This window comes from Plasmodium malariae (genome assembly GCF_900090045.1).
Source record: "Plasmodium malariae genome assembly, chromosome: 8".
NCBI lineage: Eukaryota > Apicomplexa > Aconoidasida > Haemosporida > Plasmodiidae > Plasmodium > Plasmodium malariae.
Window position 1 is genome coordinate 240,702 of NC_041782.1, and position 22,018 is coordinate 262,719.

The following is a 22,018-nucleotide window of genomic DNA, read 5'->3' on the forward strand; positions in this document are numbered from 1 at the left end:
TCAAGCAGGGTGATAGGCTACATTTACTTCTCTTCTCCTTAAATTTGATAAAACATGTGTAGATATGTATTCTGTTAATTCCTGTTTATAACTATCATCTAGACTACGTTTAATTAATTTTTTCCTTATTAATTTTGTATTTATCCAGGATACAATTGGAGTAAACTATTTTAAAAACGATGCGTACAAGAAGTTTATATTAGAATTATTAAACAAATATTTATTATTTTTTCTTTATTAAAGATAAATATATATTAGTAAATTAGAATACTTATATTTATATTCTTTATTTCTATTTACCTTATATAAAATAAAGCTAATAAATAAAATTCCTGCAAGAGGAAAAGCAACCAACATTAAAATTTGAGATATACTATAAGTAGATTGACCAGTTGTAGGTGTCGTTCCATTAGGAAAATGATCATCTAATTCATTCAAACCAATAGATTCAGAATGATATTCTTTTATTTTATACTTTAAAGTAAGTAGCTTTTTGCTAAAACATTTAGGAACATGTTTCATAAGTACTTCACAGTATGCCTTAGAACTGGATGAATTACAGGTTTCATACACTTCATTGTATGTATTGATAGCTTGATCAAGGTATTCTTTAGATGCTCTATCACACATATTACCATTAATCTGAAGAGTTTCCTCAATAGTGTCGTGATATTTACAATATTCATACACAATCTTCATTTTATTAAACTCCTCCTTACTAATACTTCCAAAAAAATCACACTTGCACTTATCCCTTCCAGCAATTCTTTTTGAACAAGTATCAAATGTTGTAATAATATCTGAAAATGAACCATCATTTGATAATATATTAAATAATTTATTACCTATCCAGTAGTACAAGCTATAACATTGTTCATTACACTTAGGACCATTATTAGAAAAAGATATGAAACATAAAGCATGTAGAATCTTATCTTCAACACTCTTAATATCATTGTAACTATTTAATTGAGATTTAATTGTTTTAATTTTATCTTCTTCACCGTAACAATGATTATCCCCTGATGATTCAAAATCTTCATAATTTTTCGAAGATAATAAATCTAAGTAACTTTTCTTAGCATTAAAATAAAAAAAAAAAATTACAAATAATGGGAAAATATTATTACTCAGAATAATTTTATTAATATATTTATTTAGAAAAACAAATATTATTCAATGAATATTAAATATAATGTATTATTAAAAAGTATATAAACCTCTAGCATAGATGTCATTTTTAAAGATGGGTTAATTCCTGGCATATTACAAATAAAAGAAAAAACATTTTTTTAAAATAATTTTTTATATATATATCATATTAGAAATTAGTATTTTTCTTATGTTATATTAAATATTTAAAAAAGTATATAGTAATTATATTCTTATAATTTTTTTTCAATTTTTTTTTGAGATATAAACTACAATAATATAATTATTTTCATGTAAAAGTAACATTTATAAATATGATATAGCATGTATAAGATATATACAACAAACGAATAAATAAGAATAACGATATTTTAAGATTTTCTAACTTACTTAAATGTTACACGACTTAATTACATATAGCAAGTAGGATATCGTTTATTTTAATATACATATTCAGAAATTATTTCATATATACATTTATATAATTTTTTTTATAAGAATTTTTGGGTATGTATTAATGACGAAATAATTTTTTTACATATATTATTATAAGAAATTGTTCTCTGAAAGATGTAATTATATATTTATAATTAATCTGACAAAATACTTTGTCTGTTCAATTACTTATAATTTCGTTGAAAATATTAAAATTAAGAAATTATTAATAATGTATAAATTCATGCTATATTTGTCTTTAAATATATTTAATGAAATATTTACATAATATGTAATATTAAATTTTGGAATGATTATGTGTAAAAAAATAATTTAAAAATATCTATTTTACATTTAATATATAGAACTATTTCCTTGATATATATATTTATCTTTTATATATCTCTACTTTATACTTATAAATATTATGGTTTTATAATCTTCAAAGTTCTTAAAATACATTTTATGAAACATTAATTAATAACATTAATATATATAGCAACAACTTATTACTTCCACTGAAAGTAAATTCTTAATATTTTTATAGAGATAAACTAAATCCTAATAAAAAGAAACCTTAATAATTTTTAATTTAATAAAAATGATATACTCCTAAAATTAATTTATTTAAATTATTATTATAATTACATAATTATTGAGAATGTAGTGCTCTATCTTATATAAAATTTTTATAAAATTAAGGATAAAAATATTTAAATAAAATATAATTAAAATAAATTTTGTATAATTGATATTTTTCAGAAATATATATAAAACTAATAATTTATTTGACTATATTATAATTATAGTGAACATTACTAACATATTACCTACTATTATTATAAGGGGTTTGTCTCCACCATTTTACAATATTAATTTTATGGAGTTATTAAAATAAATTAACAAATAAAACTCTATCATATATATTAGTATAAGAAGAAAGCAAACCACTATTAGCTACAATTATCACATGTATTAAATCAAATATATTATTATTTATTTTTATTAATATATCCTTTTTTATTAATTTTAGTATTTATAATTCTATTCTGCATGTATATTTTACAGTACGTAAAGAGAATTTTAGTACTTCACATTAATATAATTTGTTATACTTAATGTTAATACTTGTTAATGTAAAATATGAATTCCATTTTATTTTTATGTAACTAAATGATTTCTCTCTTAATATATGCGATTACATTTTATACATTACTTCTAACAGTATTAAATATGTTCTTTCATTACATTTTCCTAATGCAATTTTTTTTAGGTCTTTCATAATTCTTAATCTATAATTATATATAACTGTACACTATGGTTACACATATAAATATTCGTAAAAACGATAGCTCGTAAAATTCTTTTTTTCTTTTTAAAAATGAATGATTTTTTCCTAATTAAATTATGGAAATAATTATATGAATAATAATAAAAATAACTTAGTAGTTTATATTATACCTGTAAAAAATTTTGTTCACTCAAAATTCATTAAATAGAAGTTTTATTTTGTTAAATGATCCTTTTTATTTTTTCTATTTTATTTTTATTATTATACTATACTTAAACTCCCATTATTATTTGAGGTTGTGCAATAGTAAATATAAGCTTACCTTTATAAATAAATTTTTTATTCTTATTTTATTTTTTTCACTATATATTATATAGTTATGTGCATCTTTTGTAATAAGAATGTAAATTTTTGTGGGCATAATAAGAATCAGGATAAATACCGAATTATATTTATTATCTCTAAAAAAATTACGGTTTCATATATATATAATAAAACGGATAGAAAAAAATTTTCTAACATTTTACGCGGTACTAATATTGATCAAGTTGTTAAGTAAGCATCAGAATCTGAACCTCAAGTATTTCCGTCAAAGGAATCTTCAGGTACGCAAAGTAACACTGAAGAAATTCAAAATATTCTAAATGAATAAAATGTATTTCTAGAAACGCCACTGCAACTTCAATCTAAGGGTACATTTACACCAGATCTTAATGCACCGCAACACCCAGATCTTCAAGGGTCACTATCATCTCATTCCCCTGAATCTCCTCAGTTGTCTCCTGAAGTATCAGCCTCTGCCTCAGATTTTTCAAATTATAATGAGCCAATTAAAACTATATGTACCATTAATGCTACTTATTCTTCTATTTTTTAAATAACTGCAATATATAACATATACATTTAAAATATAATTACAGATTCAAAAGAGCATACAATTAATTCATATATTTCTCCTATTCTAATAAGCTTCCTATGTGTTATTGTATTTTCCCTTTTTACTATAGTAAAATAGAACTTAACAATTAGAAATATGGTAATGATTTGTTTACTATTATAATTTATTTTATAAATATCTATTTTTTATATCATAGCACGCTTTAATAGGATTGTTCAAACAAAAAAAGAAAATAAAAAGAAGACAGGTGAAATTTCTGAGATTACTAGTACTTTTATTTTCTAACAATATAAGTAAACGTTTTACAGATAATAATTTAGAAAACCCCATATATGATGATGAAGAAATCATAAAAAAAATTAAAATAAATGAACTTACAAAAAATGTAAATTCGTCAAAGCGACAAAAAGACAGATCCAATACCATAATAGAAGTACATATGGAAGTACTTGAAGAATGCAGAAATGAAGACTGGGAAAACAACAAAGAAGCATTCTTAGAAATATGTATAGATGAGTTAGCAAAAGAGAATTATAGAACCAATCCTAATTTAACAGATGATGATCTAATAAAAGAAAATATTAAAAGTAGCAATGATATTAAAAAACAAAATATTAAATGGAATAAATGAATAGAAAGATATAGAAATCTTTCTGAAAAATTGAAAAAAGAAGAGTGGTATAATAATTAGAAAAATGAATGGAAAAAAGAACTAGCTTATATACAAGAAATTGAAGAACTAAAAAAGAAATCTTCTTAAGAAAATCGCAAAATTTGATCCTTAGAAATAGAAAAAGATCTATAGAAACAATGGATATTAGAAAACTGTAATATTATAGAACAATATTTGGAACAGGAATGGCTTAAGGTATTAATAGAGAAGTTGCAGAGTATATCAGAAGAATGAGTAAGTGAAGAAACCATAAATTATATATCTTTAATAAATATAGAAGAATTGCTGCACAAAGAAAATTATAAAGAATTATATAAATATATAAAAAAAAAAGTATTGACAAAGATGTGTATTCTTGCGCTTATGTGGATATTGGACAAATGTACAAAACAGGTGAATTTTGATAATACGCAATCATACTTGGATAGTTCAATAAATGAATGGAAGGCAGAAGTATATTCAGGCAACAAACAAGAAATTACAGTAAATATAATTGAATATAATAACAATGATATAGAAAATAAAAGAAATAGGGAATTCCATGCGCACATAGGGAAAGACAGTTTCAGAAATGAGATAGAAATTTGGATAGGAGAAGATGACTTATATGCAAGTTCTATAGTTAATGATCGGACAGTAGAAGAATCCATTGATATAGAAGAAAAACACATTTCATAAATTCATAGTAATACAACCAAAAAATAGTTAGATTATATTTAAGATAACGTGCTGCTAAAAAAAAAGTTTATTTGAATTTTTTAATGCATGTAAGAAATAAAGAAGAGGAATATAAAGTAAAAAGTAATAAAGAAGTAAAAGGCAAGAATGAAATATGAAGTATGAAACTTCGATACTTAAAATATATTACTATTACGTATGCAATTTTTTCTTTCTAAAAAAATATCCAGAGAATATTATATTAATACTCTATTCAATAAAATTTGCAAGATGATATTATATATATTAGAAGAAAAAAAAAAAAATTAATATTAACACTTTCCAAAATATTAAACATAGAAAAAATTAACATTTTGAATAATAAAAAAGAGCAAAATAAATAAATTTTAATACTATTTTTGAATTAATATAATATTATCACATAAATTTATATAATTATATTTTATTCCATTAAAAATTACTGTACAATATTTTTCAATTTTGAAAAGATAATTATTATGTAATCTACAAGTATTCGCATTATTTGGAAATTAATGTTTTAATTGATATAGTAAATTTGTTCATTAAAAAAAAAAAGATGTTAAAATATATGAAAAGGTAATTATATTCCACATATAATTTATCTTATAAAAAAGTAAATCATATATTCCATAAAAAAATGTTAATCTCTATGCCCTAATAAATGATCTCATATTAATAGTTCTCATTTATTATAAATTTATAATACTTTAACTGTTATATACATAATAATTTTTCTCTTGAGTTATTTATATATTCGCAAAATGCAAAAATCATATATAAAAATTCAAACTCTTAATAAAAAATTTAATTTTTTTTCTCAACAAATATTGTGGCTTAAATGAAAAATGATCATACATATATATATGCATTAATATCATTAAAGTATTTTTTATTTTTATTTATATAAGTTTTATTAAAATATATTTAAAATATCAATGAAATTATTAAAATGACTAAAACGGGATAATAATGAAATTATTCTGGATACATAAGTTTTTACATTAATATGTATATATTATTAACTTTTAAAAAAAGATATAAACCAATAATTAGAAGCGATTCTTATTGTTTATTGTTCTTTTTTTTTATACATTATAATTTATTAACATTTTAATAAAATCAAAGATATAAAATATAATTATAAAAAAGTATATAAGTTAAACAGTACTAAATTGATAAATTTCAACACTTTTTTAAAACGAAGTGCAAATGAAACAGAATAAGATTATTTCAAAGAAATTTCAAAAAATATCATATATTTTTATTTTTTTCCTTTCAATTAAATATACATTTTTATTTTTATTATATTAATAAAAAATATTTTGATACTTCCTTTTTGAGTTTTGAAGGGTGTTTATAAATTTTGACTTTCAATAATTCTTCTTTTTCTCCTATTTGTAATTACAGAATAATACTTTTCTTTAATATTTAGTTAATAAGATTATTTGTTCTTACTCTTTTTTATATTATTTTATAAAATATACGTATATGCACATATATATTTATAACATACACAAATAGAAGATCTATTATTTAAAACATATAATCCATTTTGACACATAATAATTTTCTACTTTATTCGTATACCATAAAAAATAAGTAAATTATAAATTTTTATTTACTGATTTCTATTGAGTAAAAACTCTAATAACAACATTTCGTTTATTTTTTAAATGATATAATTAATGCAGTAATAATATTAAGAACAAAAATAAAAAATATTCTCTTCTGAATTAATTATAAGTATTATGATCAAGTCACACAATCCTAATTGGAATGTAAATTCTAATTTGTAATATAATATCCTCATACTACACAAAACATATATATTATAGTATATCAATAACATATTTTTCAGAAAATAATTATTTTTATTTATTATTAATATTAACATTATTTATATTTCGAAAATTTTAAATAAATTAAAATAAATTTAAATATTCTTATTTTATATGACAAATAATAAATATATAGTTCTTTTAAAGCATATTAATTTAATATAAAAAAGACAATTTTAAAAAAAATACTTTTAAGTTTTATAATATAAGATATATATCACTTTTATATTTAGATAATATTGAGTATATAGTACAATAATATTAATATGTAGGATTTCTTTTAATTTTTATATTTGATACATGAACTTAATAATTTTTTTAATTTGATTAAAATCATATAATCATATTTCAAGTAAAAATTATATTAAATATTATAAAGGAATATTAACATACATAAACTTATAAACATATTTATGATTTAATACAAAGTTCAAATAACAAAACTGTAATTTTTTGAAATATATAACACTCCATGATAACTATGTAACTATAATAATTGAAACGCTTATGTAAAAATTAAAAAAAGATATTATAATATTATAAATAAAAAAATAAAATATTAACCAAAGAATATCCATTGTAAAATAAATTTAACCAATATTTATTTTAACAGTTATAATAATTATAGTACTATTATAACTTCTACATCGTTCATGAAGAACAAGACAATTAAATACATATATGAAATAATAATAAAAATAATTTTTTTTTTATAACATTTTTTATTTTTTTTTAAAATATATATGATTATGTATTAAATATATTAGTACAGTAAAGATATAACTTATAATTTATATATCATACTAAATATATATGAGTTTAGCGTACTTTAAAATAATATTATATATAAATAAATAGAAATTTTTTATTATTATTTTCTAAGTACGTCGCATTAAATGTTATTATGTTGTTGAACCATTTTGATATATATTATTCACAAATAAAATATAAGCGAAAAACAACATTGGAAAATATTATAATATTAACTTTTGAAGCTATTTTATTATATATATAAATAAAAACATCTATCATAAAAAAGATTACTAATAGGTTGTATGCTCTGTGGCTTAAAATGATAAATTTTGATTAACGTATTAAACTCTATTTTTGTTATGCTATAAGTACAAATGATTTCAATAATAAATTTCATTAAATAAGTTAGGATGATTATTAAATTTTTCTTTTTTTCTTTAATATATAATTATAATTAATTTATAGCATAAAAATTCTTAGTTTTTCATGATACATTTATATATTGAATACAGATATATATTATGCCACACCGAAATTTCTCAGGAAGAAAGTAAAACTTTGACTTTCACATGTTATAGGATTAAGAGAATTGACAGGTTTTTTTATAATTAAACGATATAGTTTAGTTATGCAATATTATATTTATCATAAAAACGAATTTTATCAGTAGCTATATTTTGAATTTAACAGATTAATACTCATTTTCATATAATATACTATATTATAGTTAAATTTCTATTTCATTTAATTAAGTTATAATTTTAGTAATATTCTTAAAGTTCAGTTTCTTAACCATTATATATAATGTAATATCTTATTATAAATATTAATTGAAATAATATGAAAGTTATTACCTTAAGAATAAAAAAAAAAGTTATAAAATAAAAAAGAAAATTCTATACATTATAAGTAGTTAATATTTGTCTGTTTATAACATTTTAAAAAGCAAAAACGAATTCCTAAATCGTTATTTCAGTATTATAGGAAATTTATATGAGAATGAACTAAAATTAATTTATTTTTTGTAATATATATCAGTTTAATTATATAAGCATTAAATGAATAAAAAAATAGGGAAGTGTATTTTTCTCTATAGTTTTTTTTATTCAGAATAAAATAACATTGTTTTTTAAAAAAATTATTATTTTATCAGTTAAAAGCGTTTATCATATATTTTACTACATGCAAAAAACTTATTCTAACAATAATATAAAGTAAAGAAGAAATTTTCCTATATATTTTTTTTTATTTAAATTCTATGTATAAAAAAAAGGAATACACCATATATAAACATATATATATATTTTTTCTTTTATATAAATATTAATATTACATAAATTTAATTTTAGTTACTTAATTCACGTATACGTATATAAAATGACACCAGGAACTACAGAAGAAAAGGTAAATTTATTTTTATTTTATAATTATATATATTGTTGTGTCAAAGGATTCATTGTTTTAGAAATGATATATAAGTATATTTAATTAAAATATCATTTTTCTTATTAAAATATTATTATTATATTCTTTTTATTTTTAGGAGAATACCGTTACATTATTTCTTCAATATAAAAAAGAATTTGAGAAAACACGCTTAGATATTCAGAATAGCAATGGGAGTGGGGGTAATCCTGGAAAGTATTGTACCCGTAAAAATTTTAATATTAATACTGAAAATGATCAGAACTTTATCTCTCCCTGTCAAGATATTGGTAGATATTTAATTGAAATAAAGCAATGTTATAATTCTTATAGCCCGGAACGTTGTAAATACTTGAATTACCGGATAAATTCAGATGAAAAATATAATAAGAAACCTGAATGGTTTCAGGGATATAATAAATTTTCATCCCTGTTAGGTAATATATGTGAGAATTATATAAAAAATATTAAACCTGATATTTTATACAAACTTAAAGGATTATACGGATATTATGAGAATTTTAATGAATACAAAGGTAAAGACAAGGATACTAGTGGTAATATTTGTAATGATATTAAAAATCTTTATAGCTTTTATAACGATAATTACAAAGAATGTCAGGGAAATAATGAAAATTTATTTTGTGAGGAGCTAAACAATTTTAAGAAAGCGTATGATGATAAAATGAATAAATTCACTCCATGCGAAGGTTTACCACAAACATTACCACAAGTAGAACAAACTTCAACACAAATGTTACCACCTACAGAAGATGTAGATTACTTATTTGTTCCCATTTTAACAACAGCTATCGTATTACTAATGTCATTCACTATATTTTTTTTATATAAGGTTAATAAGAATTATACTTAAAATTAATAATAATTTATCACATATAGAATAATTTATTTTCACAAAAATTATAAGCATATAAAAATTATATTTTTAAATAAATATACATATATTTTGATGTAGTTTACTCCACTGAAATCTTGTATATATTATCGTTTACGAAAAAAAAAAATTATTGAACTTAACAAATTTCAAGAAGAATCGAGAGAATCCTTACAAAACCTTCATGAAGAAGTAAATAGAAATTATAAAGGAAGTTCTCATAATATATCCTATCAACCTCAAGGAGACACTTGATGTAATATTAACCGTTTATATTATTTTCAATAGAAAATATAATACTTAGTGATATATATGTTACACTTATGTACAAATTCATTAAAAAGCAATATAAACAATAAATAAAGAAATGAATATATGCCTATAAAAATTATTCAAAAAAAATGATAAAATAAATACGATGATATTTTTAAAATTAGTAGTAGAAAATTCCCTTTAAACGAGATTCCCGTTAGAATGAAATATAAATAATTTTAAAACTTAAGCATATAACACAAGATGATAAAGAAAAAGTGGATATCCTTATATAACAGTATGAGGTAGCGTTTTTTTTCTTAGTATTACAGAAGAAAAAACAACATTAGAAACAACACTAATAATAATATTATATAAATAAAAAATGTAAAACCTTGGAATAAAAACATTAATCAAAATATAAAGTATATATCTATTTTTTCTTTATAACTTTATTCAAAATTTTTATTATTTTTCCACTTTCAATTTAATATAACCAAAAATGTTACACATTATGTAACATTTTTAACGTTTTTTCTCTTCTATTGATATATATTATATGTGATACTGTTAATGGGGTATTTATGATTGGCGCTAAGGTAGATGAATTATAATTTTAATTGAATTCAAATAGGAAAAATCCTAACCATTATTCTATAATTCATAAATATGTTCTGCTCTAGCATTATTCTTATTGTTTTTTTACTGCATTAATACCTTATTCTATACATAAGATACATATGATTAAAAAAATTTATATACGGTAAATAATAAAAATAGTTTACCTACATTATAAGTTTTTTGATAAAGTAAATTTTAATAATAACAAATAGTATTTAAATGCCTATGTTTCCTTTTTATTTTCTCCATATAAAAAGAAAAATACAACAAATATTCCCATAAATATAATAGCAAGTAACATGTTTATGTTTATAGAATCTGAGAAATAGAAATGTAATACTTATTTTATTGAGTTTCCAGATAGAATCTATTTCCATATTTTCTACACAATTTATTATCTATACAATCAAATATGAATAACAATTTAGAAAAAGAGGATTTCATTTCTCATCTCATGAAATTTTTAGGCACCATGGTAATTTGTTAATTGTAAACTTCATATACTCACTCATTTTTTTTTTTGTACATAGTTACATATGTCTTTGGATTTTAGTATAAATATGAATTTTAGTTATTAACAATATATAATATATTTTTCACTATACTAAATATTGCTTTCAAAATAATAAACAAAAATATATGTAATATTGAAATTATAGAAAATTATTCAAACAATGAAATATTCATATAGAAAGGATAAATGAAATAATTTTAATGATAATGAGGTACAAAATTTTATTTTTAATTATTATTTCTTTACAGTAAGCATAGATTTAATAAAAACAAAGTTCGGAGAACATGATTCATATATCTAATTATAATAAAAGCAAAATTTATTCTGTTATAATTGTTAATTATTGCTTTTATTTAAACAAAAATTATTTATTAAAATATATATTTACATACATTGTCAACCACATATGTGACACATAACAAAAATAAAAAATAAAAGTAATAAAGTAGTGTTATCTTACAACTTCATTTATTTAATATCTACTTAATATATTTTAACCAGAATTAATCTATAAAAATATTTTACTTCTAAAAATTCGATATATACTTAATTTAATTTTTATAAAGAAATAATTTTAGTGCTGCAAAGGTTGCTTTCATTTATATATTAAAGATATAAGATTTAAACAAGAAAACATTAACAATTAGAAAAATGTTTTTATAATTCTAAATTTATTCCTTTTATCTTTTTTTTAAGTTTATATATAAAAAAATGTTTTATTTTCTTAAATCTATGAAGTATATTTTTTTCTTTTTAAATAATAATTGTTTGTATATTTAATAATATTTATAAACTAATAAAATAAAATAAGAATATAAATGAAATTAAAATATAATCCATAAGTTCTTAACTAAGAATCCTATATAAAAGGATATTAATTATGTGTTTATAATTTTACTTTTATTCGATGTAAAGAAAATTAAAATTCTAATAAAGTAATTTTTACAATTGATATAATTTATAACACATTTTACTTAAAACATATTATATATAATGAATATTAAGTTCTTTCTTAAGTAAAATAACATATATATATACATCAATACATAGAAATATATTTACTATCGTTCTTTTAATATAATCCAAGATATACTTATTGTTAATTTTAAAATAATACACTTTCTTATTTACTTGAACAAATAATAATTTTAGATTACAATTCACAATATAGAAAGAAATATATTTTATTATAAACGTTAATTTCTATAGTTATAAATAATTATCCGTATTGTACTATAATACATAAACTTTTGAGAATAAACCCATATTTTTTATAGAAATATATTTAAAAATATAAATAAATACTTTATGTAATAATATACATTAAGATACAATAATAATATCTATTCAAATTCAAAAGCATTAAAATATTTAAATTCAAAAAAAGCAAAGAAAATATATCTATGTTGTGCATTCAAAACACCAGTTATACACATATGCATTTATAATATTTTAGAAATTATATGTATTCTCATTAATCAAATCACAAAAAAATATTACTCTTATTACTTTATATTAAAATTTTCATTATATAAACATATGAATTTTTTATTATTCATTTTAATCCTTTATTAACTTAATTTTGTTATATTTTTCATTATTTCTTAGGATCTTATAAATCGCTACTAAAAGTATAATAGATATTATAACTATAAGGATGCTAAATGATATTATATTCATATAAGGTGCTATAGATCTGGGAACGATGCTTTCCATAGGTTCTTTGAAATGCTTCCAAAAATCAGAGCTTCCAATATTTTCCCATTTAATATTCAAGGAGTTTATTCCGTATAATGAGGGTATTCCTATTCCCAACAAGAAAAAAATAAAAAATAGAGCAACTCCGAACCCGTAATTTCTAAATTTTATTTTTTTTAAAGCTATATCACCAATTATCTTTTTTCTTTTAAGGAAATAATCATAATCTTTTTTTTTGATACATTTTCTTTCATAATGAAAATGTTTTCCATCAAACATTCCATTATTGTAATCTATAACTTCTGTATAGTATTGTGCTTTATTTAATGAACTTCCATTTGAATGTTTGTATTTTGCTACTAATCTCTTTTCATTATAAGTTATATCTTTTTTTTCCTTAACTCCAATATGTGGTATGCCTTCTTTAAACTCCTTAATATTTGAATAGTTATCTTTCTTACATTTTGCTAGAAATCGAAAAGTTCGTAAAAATAATTTTCTGTCAAGATTGTGATTATCAGTATATTTGTTAAATTTTATCTATAAGAATAACGAACAATATTTACTATTGAAAAGAATAAATAATTAATTCTAAAAAAGAGCATTAATAAAAGTATAACACAGAAAATATTTACAACTCAATACTCTTAAAAAATATAAACATACAACATCCTTGCTAAAAAATCATATCCACATTAAAAGGACAAACGAAGAAATTTTAATAAATATGATTATATTATTATTTTTTTCCATGATATATATCTTTAAAATTCTAATATACACTGTAATGAAAAAATTAATAATATTATAATAAACTTCTAATTATAAAGGTACTACTCGTATATAAAAACATTTTTTTATTATATCTTCTTAATTACATAATAAATATATATAAATATTAAGCTTCTTGAAAAATATACAAATAAATGTAAATTTAAAAATATATTATAAAATTTTTACCTAAATATAATTTATAGGAAATTAACTTACATTGAAATAAATTAACCTAAATTTATTCATAGATATTCATAATATATTTTTATTTATTCAATTTAGTGTACTAATTAAATAATTATTTTATTAATTCTTTTCAAGATATAATAGAATAAAAAAAAATATTTCTTTAATAATATTTTGAAGAATAGTATTCATTCAGAATATAGAACGTAAAGAATATAGTTAATACATTATTCTATAACTTAGCGCAAAAATTGCAAATAATAAGGATGTTATACTTCTAATAATTTTAAAGCTATAAACATTAAATTTTAGAAGAAACTTTTATTATTCTTAAATATTATTTTTTATATAAATATATTAAACAAATAATATTTTGTGTTACATTAAACATAACATATGATTTAGTTTACCCTAATTCCCATACAAACATTTATATTATATAATATATTTAATAAATTTATTATGTATCATATTACCTGATACATGTAGAAATATATATTTAATAGAAAATATTAAGTGATTTTTTATATTTCTGGTATAATTCGAAAATATCATAACTTTTAATTATGACATATGTATACAATTATTTCTAATTAATAATTATTTATGTCGATTTACTTAAATTTTTTAATAATATTATAAATTAATTATACATATACAGAAGAAACATTAACATAATAGCGAGATAATATAAGCATGCTCAACATAGAATTATTAGCTTTGTCCTTTTATGTACATATTATTCAAATGAATTAAAGTGTTTTAATAAATTATAGTAATATTTTATATGAAAAAAATATATATAGTTTTTATTAAAATTTATATTATCAGTATTTTAAATTTCAACTTGCAGTATTCCCATATATGCTAGTTTAAGTTTCCACATGTAGTAAATATAACATTATAAAAAAAATTATATTGAAAGGATTCTTCATTGCCCCAGTCGTAATTTTCAACGTTTATGTAAATGTGATAATTAAAATAAAAATTAATATTATATTATTATTTTGATTTGAATCTATAAAAAATCACATTTAGTAAATGACGCATAATCATGAAACCTACTAGTTTAACCGCTATATGGGGAACCTCATTCATTATATTCGTTTAATTTATTCTTTCTCTAAAAATAAAATATATATCTAGATATAAATTATTAATTCTCAACAAAAAAATAAAAACAATAATTCTATTTATAAATTATCTATAAAGGTTCAATACTTTTTACTATTACATGTTTTTTTTATTATAAATCCCCATTATTAATTTGAAGAAATTACAAATTGTAAATATAAAATATATATATTTATATGCTTTTAAAAAATTACTGATTATTTACTAAATATATTTATATAAAATATTAAAAAATAGGATAAATATATATATATAAATATTTAACTACATATAATTATATTGTTGCAAAAAGGAATACATATATTTTCATTACCGTAAATGAACATTTTTATTAATATAAATAACACATTTTCATAAGTCCAGTATAAAAAAAAGAAGACAATATAAAAGAAAAGTATATCAACATATTATATATTAATGTATGATTACATTTAATTCATAAATTTTTTTCCTTATAGAGCTAAAATATATATATATATATAAATATTAAACAAAAAATATTCACCTTGATTTATTAGACACAAAACAATATATAATAATGTTTTATTCAGAACTAATCATTCATTTTTATATTTTCATCAAAAAATAATAATTTTAAAATAGTAAAAAATAAAACATATAATGAACCACTTAATATATTTCAAAAATACATTAATACATAACATTAAAAAAATTATGTTATTTTTTCTATGATACATTAATTTTAATAAACAAAAAAAAAATTTACATAACAATAAACTGAAATAATAACATATATACATGTATACATTAAGTAATAATGTTTATTTATCCTGAAAAAATACTTTAAAATTCTAATAGAAAAATATTAAAATATTTAAATTTACCGAATAACCTACAATATAATTTTATACTATTGTATACCAAAGAGGGCAATATATATGTAATTGTTTTAGTAAAATTGTGTATATGTATATTAAGTATATAACTAAACATATTAAAAACATTACTTCATAATAATAAGTTCCTTAAAATAAAAGCATATGCAACATTATATAATTTACCTTCTTCTGAACTTAATTTTATTATATTTTTTAACTTTTTTATGGTAATAAACAATTCCTAATATAATTGCAATGCCTAATATAAAAAAAGGTAGGATATATACTAGACTACCAAAAAAATTTATATTAACACCATATCTGTTATCTCCTTTAGAGATTTCAACAAGTATGTAAAATATTTTCCCTGATGTAGTATCAGGAAATCCATTCTTAATGGAATTCACAAGCTGTATCCCCTGTAATTTAAGGCTTTCATAAAATACATTATTATATAGCACTTTTACAAGTCCATTACACGTAAAATATTCTACTATAAATGCTACGGATAACAATAATAACAATATCACAGGAAAAGAGAGCCTTAATGAGTATTTTTTACGTATTATTTTTTTGTAAAGCCTGTCAGTAATTGTCTTTTTTTTTTTAAGAAAATCTATATAATCAAGTTCTTTGAATATTTTTTTTTCTAAATAGGAGTAGTTTTTTGTTTCAAATATACAAGTGTTATTTTTCATACATTTTTTATGTGCTCCTGCATCTCCTGATGAACTTCCATATGATTTTTGCTTTTTTCTTGCAGTACGTTTTTCTTTATTAGACATCCCTTTTTTATTTTTAATTACATTTGGAATCTTCTCTTTTAAACATACAATACTTGAATTTTTATTCTGCCAATATTTTGACAATAAACGATAATTACTTATATATAGTCTTCTATGATAATTGTAGCATTCATCTAAGAATTTGTTATGTATATTCTAAGGAAAAAAAAAAAATATTATTTAATCTTATAAATGTTACAACGCTAAAAAATCTTAATAAAAAAAAATAAAACAAAAAAAATATAAATAAGAAATATATCTCTAAATAAAAATTTCATACGATCTCATTGTAAAAATGACATATCCAACATAAAAGGATAAACGTAGTAATTCTAATGAATAATAGAGTCTTAAATATGTGTTCCATGATATAGAACTTTATATCTGTAATATACTAAGAACATAACATTAATATCATTTTCCTAAAATGATAGTGAACATAATTATTCTTTAATTTATTTTTTATTATTTTTTCATAAAAAAATATTAAAATTATATAAATTTATTTTTTTTTAAGACACAAGGAAAAATAAATTTAAATATAATCTACAAAATTCTTAACTTAATGTAATTAATAAAAAATAATTTTAATTGAAATAGTATAAATTGAATTCATTAATAGATAAAAAAAATATAAGAATTTTTTTTTTAATTTAGAATAATAAATAAATATTTTTTTTTATTAATTCTTTTCAAAATAAAATAAAAAAGCACATATATGTTTTCTTATTATTTTGAAATTTTTAGTATATATACAATATACATAGTAGAAAATATATATAATATATAGTTTCACATATTAATTGAAGTATTACTGATTTCAACGATGTTCTAATATTAATAATTCTATTTTTGTGAACCTTATATTTTTGAAATACTAATTATTATAACGAACTAATTTTAATATTATAATAATATGATAAAATAATAATATAATAATAGTAACAATAAATGAAAAAAACTATATTTTTCATAACATTCTGTTCTATAATACATGTACCACTTGAAATATTCTACGGTATATATTATATTTTAAAAATTGCATTTAAAAAATACTACGCATTTTATGAATAAATATATATTTTATAGCTAATTAAAGAATGATCTCTCAATTTTATTATATGTAATTTAAAACTTACTGTTTTTAATTAAATATAATACATATTATTATTTCTAAATGAAAAATTTTTAAAATTACGTATGTAACTTTTTTTATTTTCTAATTAATTATATACCTTCATAAAATATATAAATGAAAATACAAAGAAATAGTATATAGTGTAATACTTGTGTAAATATATTAAAATCAAAATAATCTTGATTGTATAATGTCTCTAATTAATTATATCATTAATAAAAAAAGATTACATTTTTTTTATCAATACATTTTTTAAAAACATTTAAACAATTATTATAAACAAAATTAACCACTATTAAGCTCAAATAATAATACAGGTAAACAAGCTTACTCTTATTTATGGATACAATGTAGTTATACACAGAATTAATGATACACAACATATAACTGAAACTAGAACTAAAATTACGCTAATAAATATTCACCATTCCTTAAGAGTTGCTTGAATTCAAACTCTAAAAACTAATCTTGCATTTATGAAGTATATATTGAAAGAAATTTTCTTTTTATAATTATTTAAAAAATGAGAATTATAAATATTAAACAGTTAACAATGGTGAATATATACTATATATAATTACGTGTATCCTCAAATTAATATTATATATTTATGTAATATATATATACTTACAACCACAAAAAATAGGGAAAATATAAAAATAAATACCTACACATTACTAAAAAATTGTAGAAAAAACAAATTTATTTTTATTAACCCCTATGATTATGAATCTTTTTGCAATTGAGTAAAATATATATTTAAAAATGTTCTATTATGAAAAAGGAAAAAATGAAATTTTGTTTATATTATCTATTAATTTATCTTTAATTTTAATTCATCGATTTAATATTTCATTGACATGGAACATAAAAACTATAGTAATATATTTTATAAAATTTTAACATAATATATATTTACGTAATTTTAGAAAAACTGAATTAATGCCACAATTAAGTATAATGATTCAAATAATTAATTGTTTTAAATTTTCGTCTTATTGTGAATATTTAAATTTACGAAGATACTGCAGAATTAAAAATAATTGACATCTAATAAAGATATTCTTTTATTATATATATATATATATATACTTTCCCTTTTATATTATGCAAAAAAAGTTAAACACATGACAAATTGTTGTGTAGAACATATATATATGTTCTATAAGGCATTCCGCATAAAATATATTTTGTAAAATAAATATTAATTTTGCTTTTATTATAAAATTAAAACATTTATGTATATAAATGCAAAAAAATACTTGCAGAACATCTCATATACTCAAGATGGAACATTAATCTTTAATTATAAACTAATAATGGTCTTATTTATATTAAGTAGCAAATAATCATTATAGAATAAAACTTTATAAAAAAAAAAAAAAATTTAATTTTCATCTTGATTATAAATTATACAATCTTAGTAAAATTATACTAAATATATATTACATGTTAATTTTAATACAAATACATTTATTTCTAATAATAATCTAATTAAAAATACATATGTGTGCACTTTAATCTATAATATATATTTATTCTGCAAGATGAACCTAAAGTATAAATTAAAAAATATTAAAACATAAAAATTCACAAAACAAATAAGAACATAAATTTAACTGATAACTCTTAAATGGATTAGGCATATCTAAATTCATCAACAAAATACAATCATTCATAGGTATGTTTATTGAGTAAATCATTACAGATAGTAGGCTTGTTACTTCATATTAAATAATTCTTTACAAAAAAAAATATATTCATTAATATTCTTTTAATTTTTCCCTGAACTTTATTTTTTCATATTTCATAACTTTTTTATAGTAATAAACAATACACATTATAATTACGACAAATATTATAAATATAGGAATGCAATATTTTACAATAGTCGGAACTCTTATTGCTTCCCTAAACATCCAGTGCTTTAGGTCTAATAATTTTTTTAACGCCCCATCTTCTACTCTAGGAAAATAGCCTTCATGACCCATGTCAACTTTTAAAAGACCTAACGTACTTAATAAATCGTTTCCGCACACAAAATAAAGGAATAAATCTATTAAAGGTACCAGTAAAATCAATATAGACAAAAATGAACCTAAAGAAAAACGTAGTCTACGTTTTTTAAACTTTATTTTTTTGTATGTTCTATTGCTAATTGTTTTATTCTTTTCAAGAAATTCTCTATTATCAAGTTCGTTGAATATTTTTTTTTCAAAATAGGAATATCTGTTTCCTCCAAATACAGAATATTTATTTTTCGTAGCTTCTTTATTATTTCCAGAATTATTTAACGTATCTCTATTTAATTGTTCCTTTGTTCCTATGGTTCCTCGATCATTATTAGAAAAAACTTTTTTTATGTTCACTCCACTATCTGATATTCTTTCTTTCTCTTCTACAATATTTGAATTCTTATCACGCTTATATTTTGCCAGTAGTCTAAATGTTCTTGTATTTAATTTTCTAGTAAGTTTGTAGTTCGCATAAAAAGTTTTGTTAAACGTATTCTAAAAGAATAATGTTATTATTGTTATTTAAAGGGTAAATAATTTCATAACAAAAAATTATATTCTTAAAAGTAAAACATAAAATATATAAATAATAAAATATATCTAAATAATATTATCATACCAAATCACTTATAAAAAAGTACATCCAAGTTAAAATAATAAACGCAAAAAATTTAATAAAAAAAGATAGCCTAATTTTTCGTTCCATGATATATAACCTTAATATTCTAGGGTATTCGATAAAAATAATATTTATTAAAACATTATATACATTCAATGATAAATGATGCTATCTTTATTTGCTTAATGATTATTATCGTTTCTTGAAATAGACATTAAATATATATAACAATAGCGCATATTACAGTATAGACAAAATAATATACCTATAAAATGAATAATAAAACAGAATATTAATGATAAATTTAAAAAAATAATTTTAATATAAATGTTATAACTTTATTCTATGTATATATATTCAAAATGTATTAATCAAGTAGATACTGTAGCATAGTAATTATATAATTTTTTATTAATACAAATTAAACTTAAAATGATAAAAAATATATGATTTATCTATACATAAAAAAATTGAATTTAATAATAACATATATTGTATAGAATAGAGATATTATTCTGTTCTAAATATTAATGGAATAAATACTAACGCCAATGGTGTTATCTATTTAATAATTCTAATATATGAACATACAATTTTGGAAAAAACCATTAATATTTTTAAAAAATATGTATTAATATAGAACTATAATAATAGTAATGACTAAGACAAAAAAGATGTAGACCAACAACGTTTTCTCTTATATAAGCTATTAAACATAATTTAAATGATAACTAAACTAAAACTTACTATTTTGGATTATAATATTATTAAAGTATTGAATTTGCAACATGGTATCTAATCTATAAAGAAATATAGTTTTTAAATGCAAATAACAAGTAATTTTTTCATTTTTATATCTTATTTTATAAGTTTCTAATATTTAATTAAGTTTAACTTATGTTATTATTTCTAATTAATATGTTTTAAAATTTCTATGCTTAATATTTTTCTTCTTTTCTTTAATTCAAAATATTTACATTAATATATATTAATAAAAAAAGAAAAAATATATATATATATGAAAAAGATAGAATTATTAGTAAAATTAGTATAAATAAAAATATTTCATACATTTATTCTTATATAAAAATATTTAAAATGAAATGAGTTTACACATAAAAATAATATGTAGTTTAGAATTTTCATATAACATATAAGAAAGAATAAAATTATAAACTACAAAGATTTATGATTTAGTAATTTTTGTGTTGCCAATTTTTGAAATAATATATTATATTTTATATATTCACTTATAATCATATAATGTCATGAATATATTTTAGATGTGATTTATAATATATCAGGTTAAATATAAAACAACATTTTATTAAAAGCATAATTAAGAGCAAATATATATTTTTTCATGTATTACTCTTCCTTGGGT

General features: G+C 19.1%; 5 protein-coding genes and 1 pseudogene across 5 annotated transcripts, besides 1 other annotated feature; 2 read left to right on the forward strand and 4 right to left on the reverse strand.

Moving 5' to 3' along the window:
* PmUG01_08014700 (PIR protein) lies at positions 1-1,238 on the reverse strand (the record flags this gene model as incomplete). The annotated part of the gene is made up of 3 exons (XM_029004312.1): positions 1-165; positions 301-1,077; positions 1,221-1,238. The coding sequence occupies 3 exons, from the start codon at positions 1,236-1,238 to the stop codon at positions 1-3; spliced, it is 960 nt and encodes a 319-aa protein (XP_028861013.1).
* Positions 1,239-3,257: 2,019 nt separating this feature from the next.
* On the forward strand, positions 3,258-5,127 carry PmUG01_08014800 (annotated as a pseudogene).
* Positions 3,258-5,127: a sequence feature (STP1 protein, pseudogene).
* A 3,989-nt stretch (positions 5,128-9,116) lies between these two features.
* On the forward strand, positions 9,117-10,314 carry PmUG01_08014900 (PIR protein; the record flags this gene model as incomplete). The annotated part of the gene is made up of 3 exons (XM_029004313.1): positions 9,117-9,143; positions 9,283-10,017; positions 10,141-10,314. 3 exons carry the CDS (start codon positions 9,117-9,119, stop codon positions 10,312-10,314), a joined length of 936 nt encoding a protein of 311 aa, XP_028861014.1.
* A 2,692-nt stretch (positions 10,315-13,006) lies between these two features.
* PmUG01_08015000 (fam-m protein) lies at positions 13,007-14,164 on the reverse strand (the record flags this gene model as incomplete). The annotated part of the gene is made up of 2 exons (XM_029004314.1): positions 13,007-13,684; positions 14,135-14,164. 2 exons carry the CDS (start codon positions 14,162-14,164, stop codon positions 13,007-13,009), a joined length of 708 nt encoding a protein of 235 aa, XP_028861015.1.
* A 2,092-nt stretch (positions 14,165-16,256) lies between these two features.
* PmUG01_08015100 (fam-l protein) lies at positions 16,257-17,229 on the reverse strand (the record flags this gene model as incomplete). Its single annotated transcript, XM_029004315.1, has 2 exons — positions 16,257-17,018; positions 17,143-17,229. 2 exons carry the CDS (start codon positions 17,227-17,229, stop codon positions 16,257-16,259), a joined length of 849 nt encoding a protein of 282 aa, XP_028861016.1.
* A 2,534-nt stretch (positions 17,230-19,763) lies between these two features.
* PmUG01_08015200 (fam-l protein) lies at positions 19,764-20,721 on the reverse strand (the record flags this gene model as incomplete). Its single annotated transcript, XM_029004316.1, has 2 exons — positions 19,764-20,510; positions 20,635-20,721. 2 exons carry the CDS (start codon positions 20,719-20,721, stop codon positions 19,764-19,766), a joined length of 834 nt encoding a protein of 277 aa, XP_028861017.1.
* Between the last annotated feature and the right edge of the window lie 1,297 nt (positions 20,722-22,018).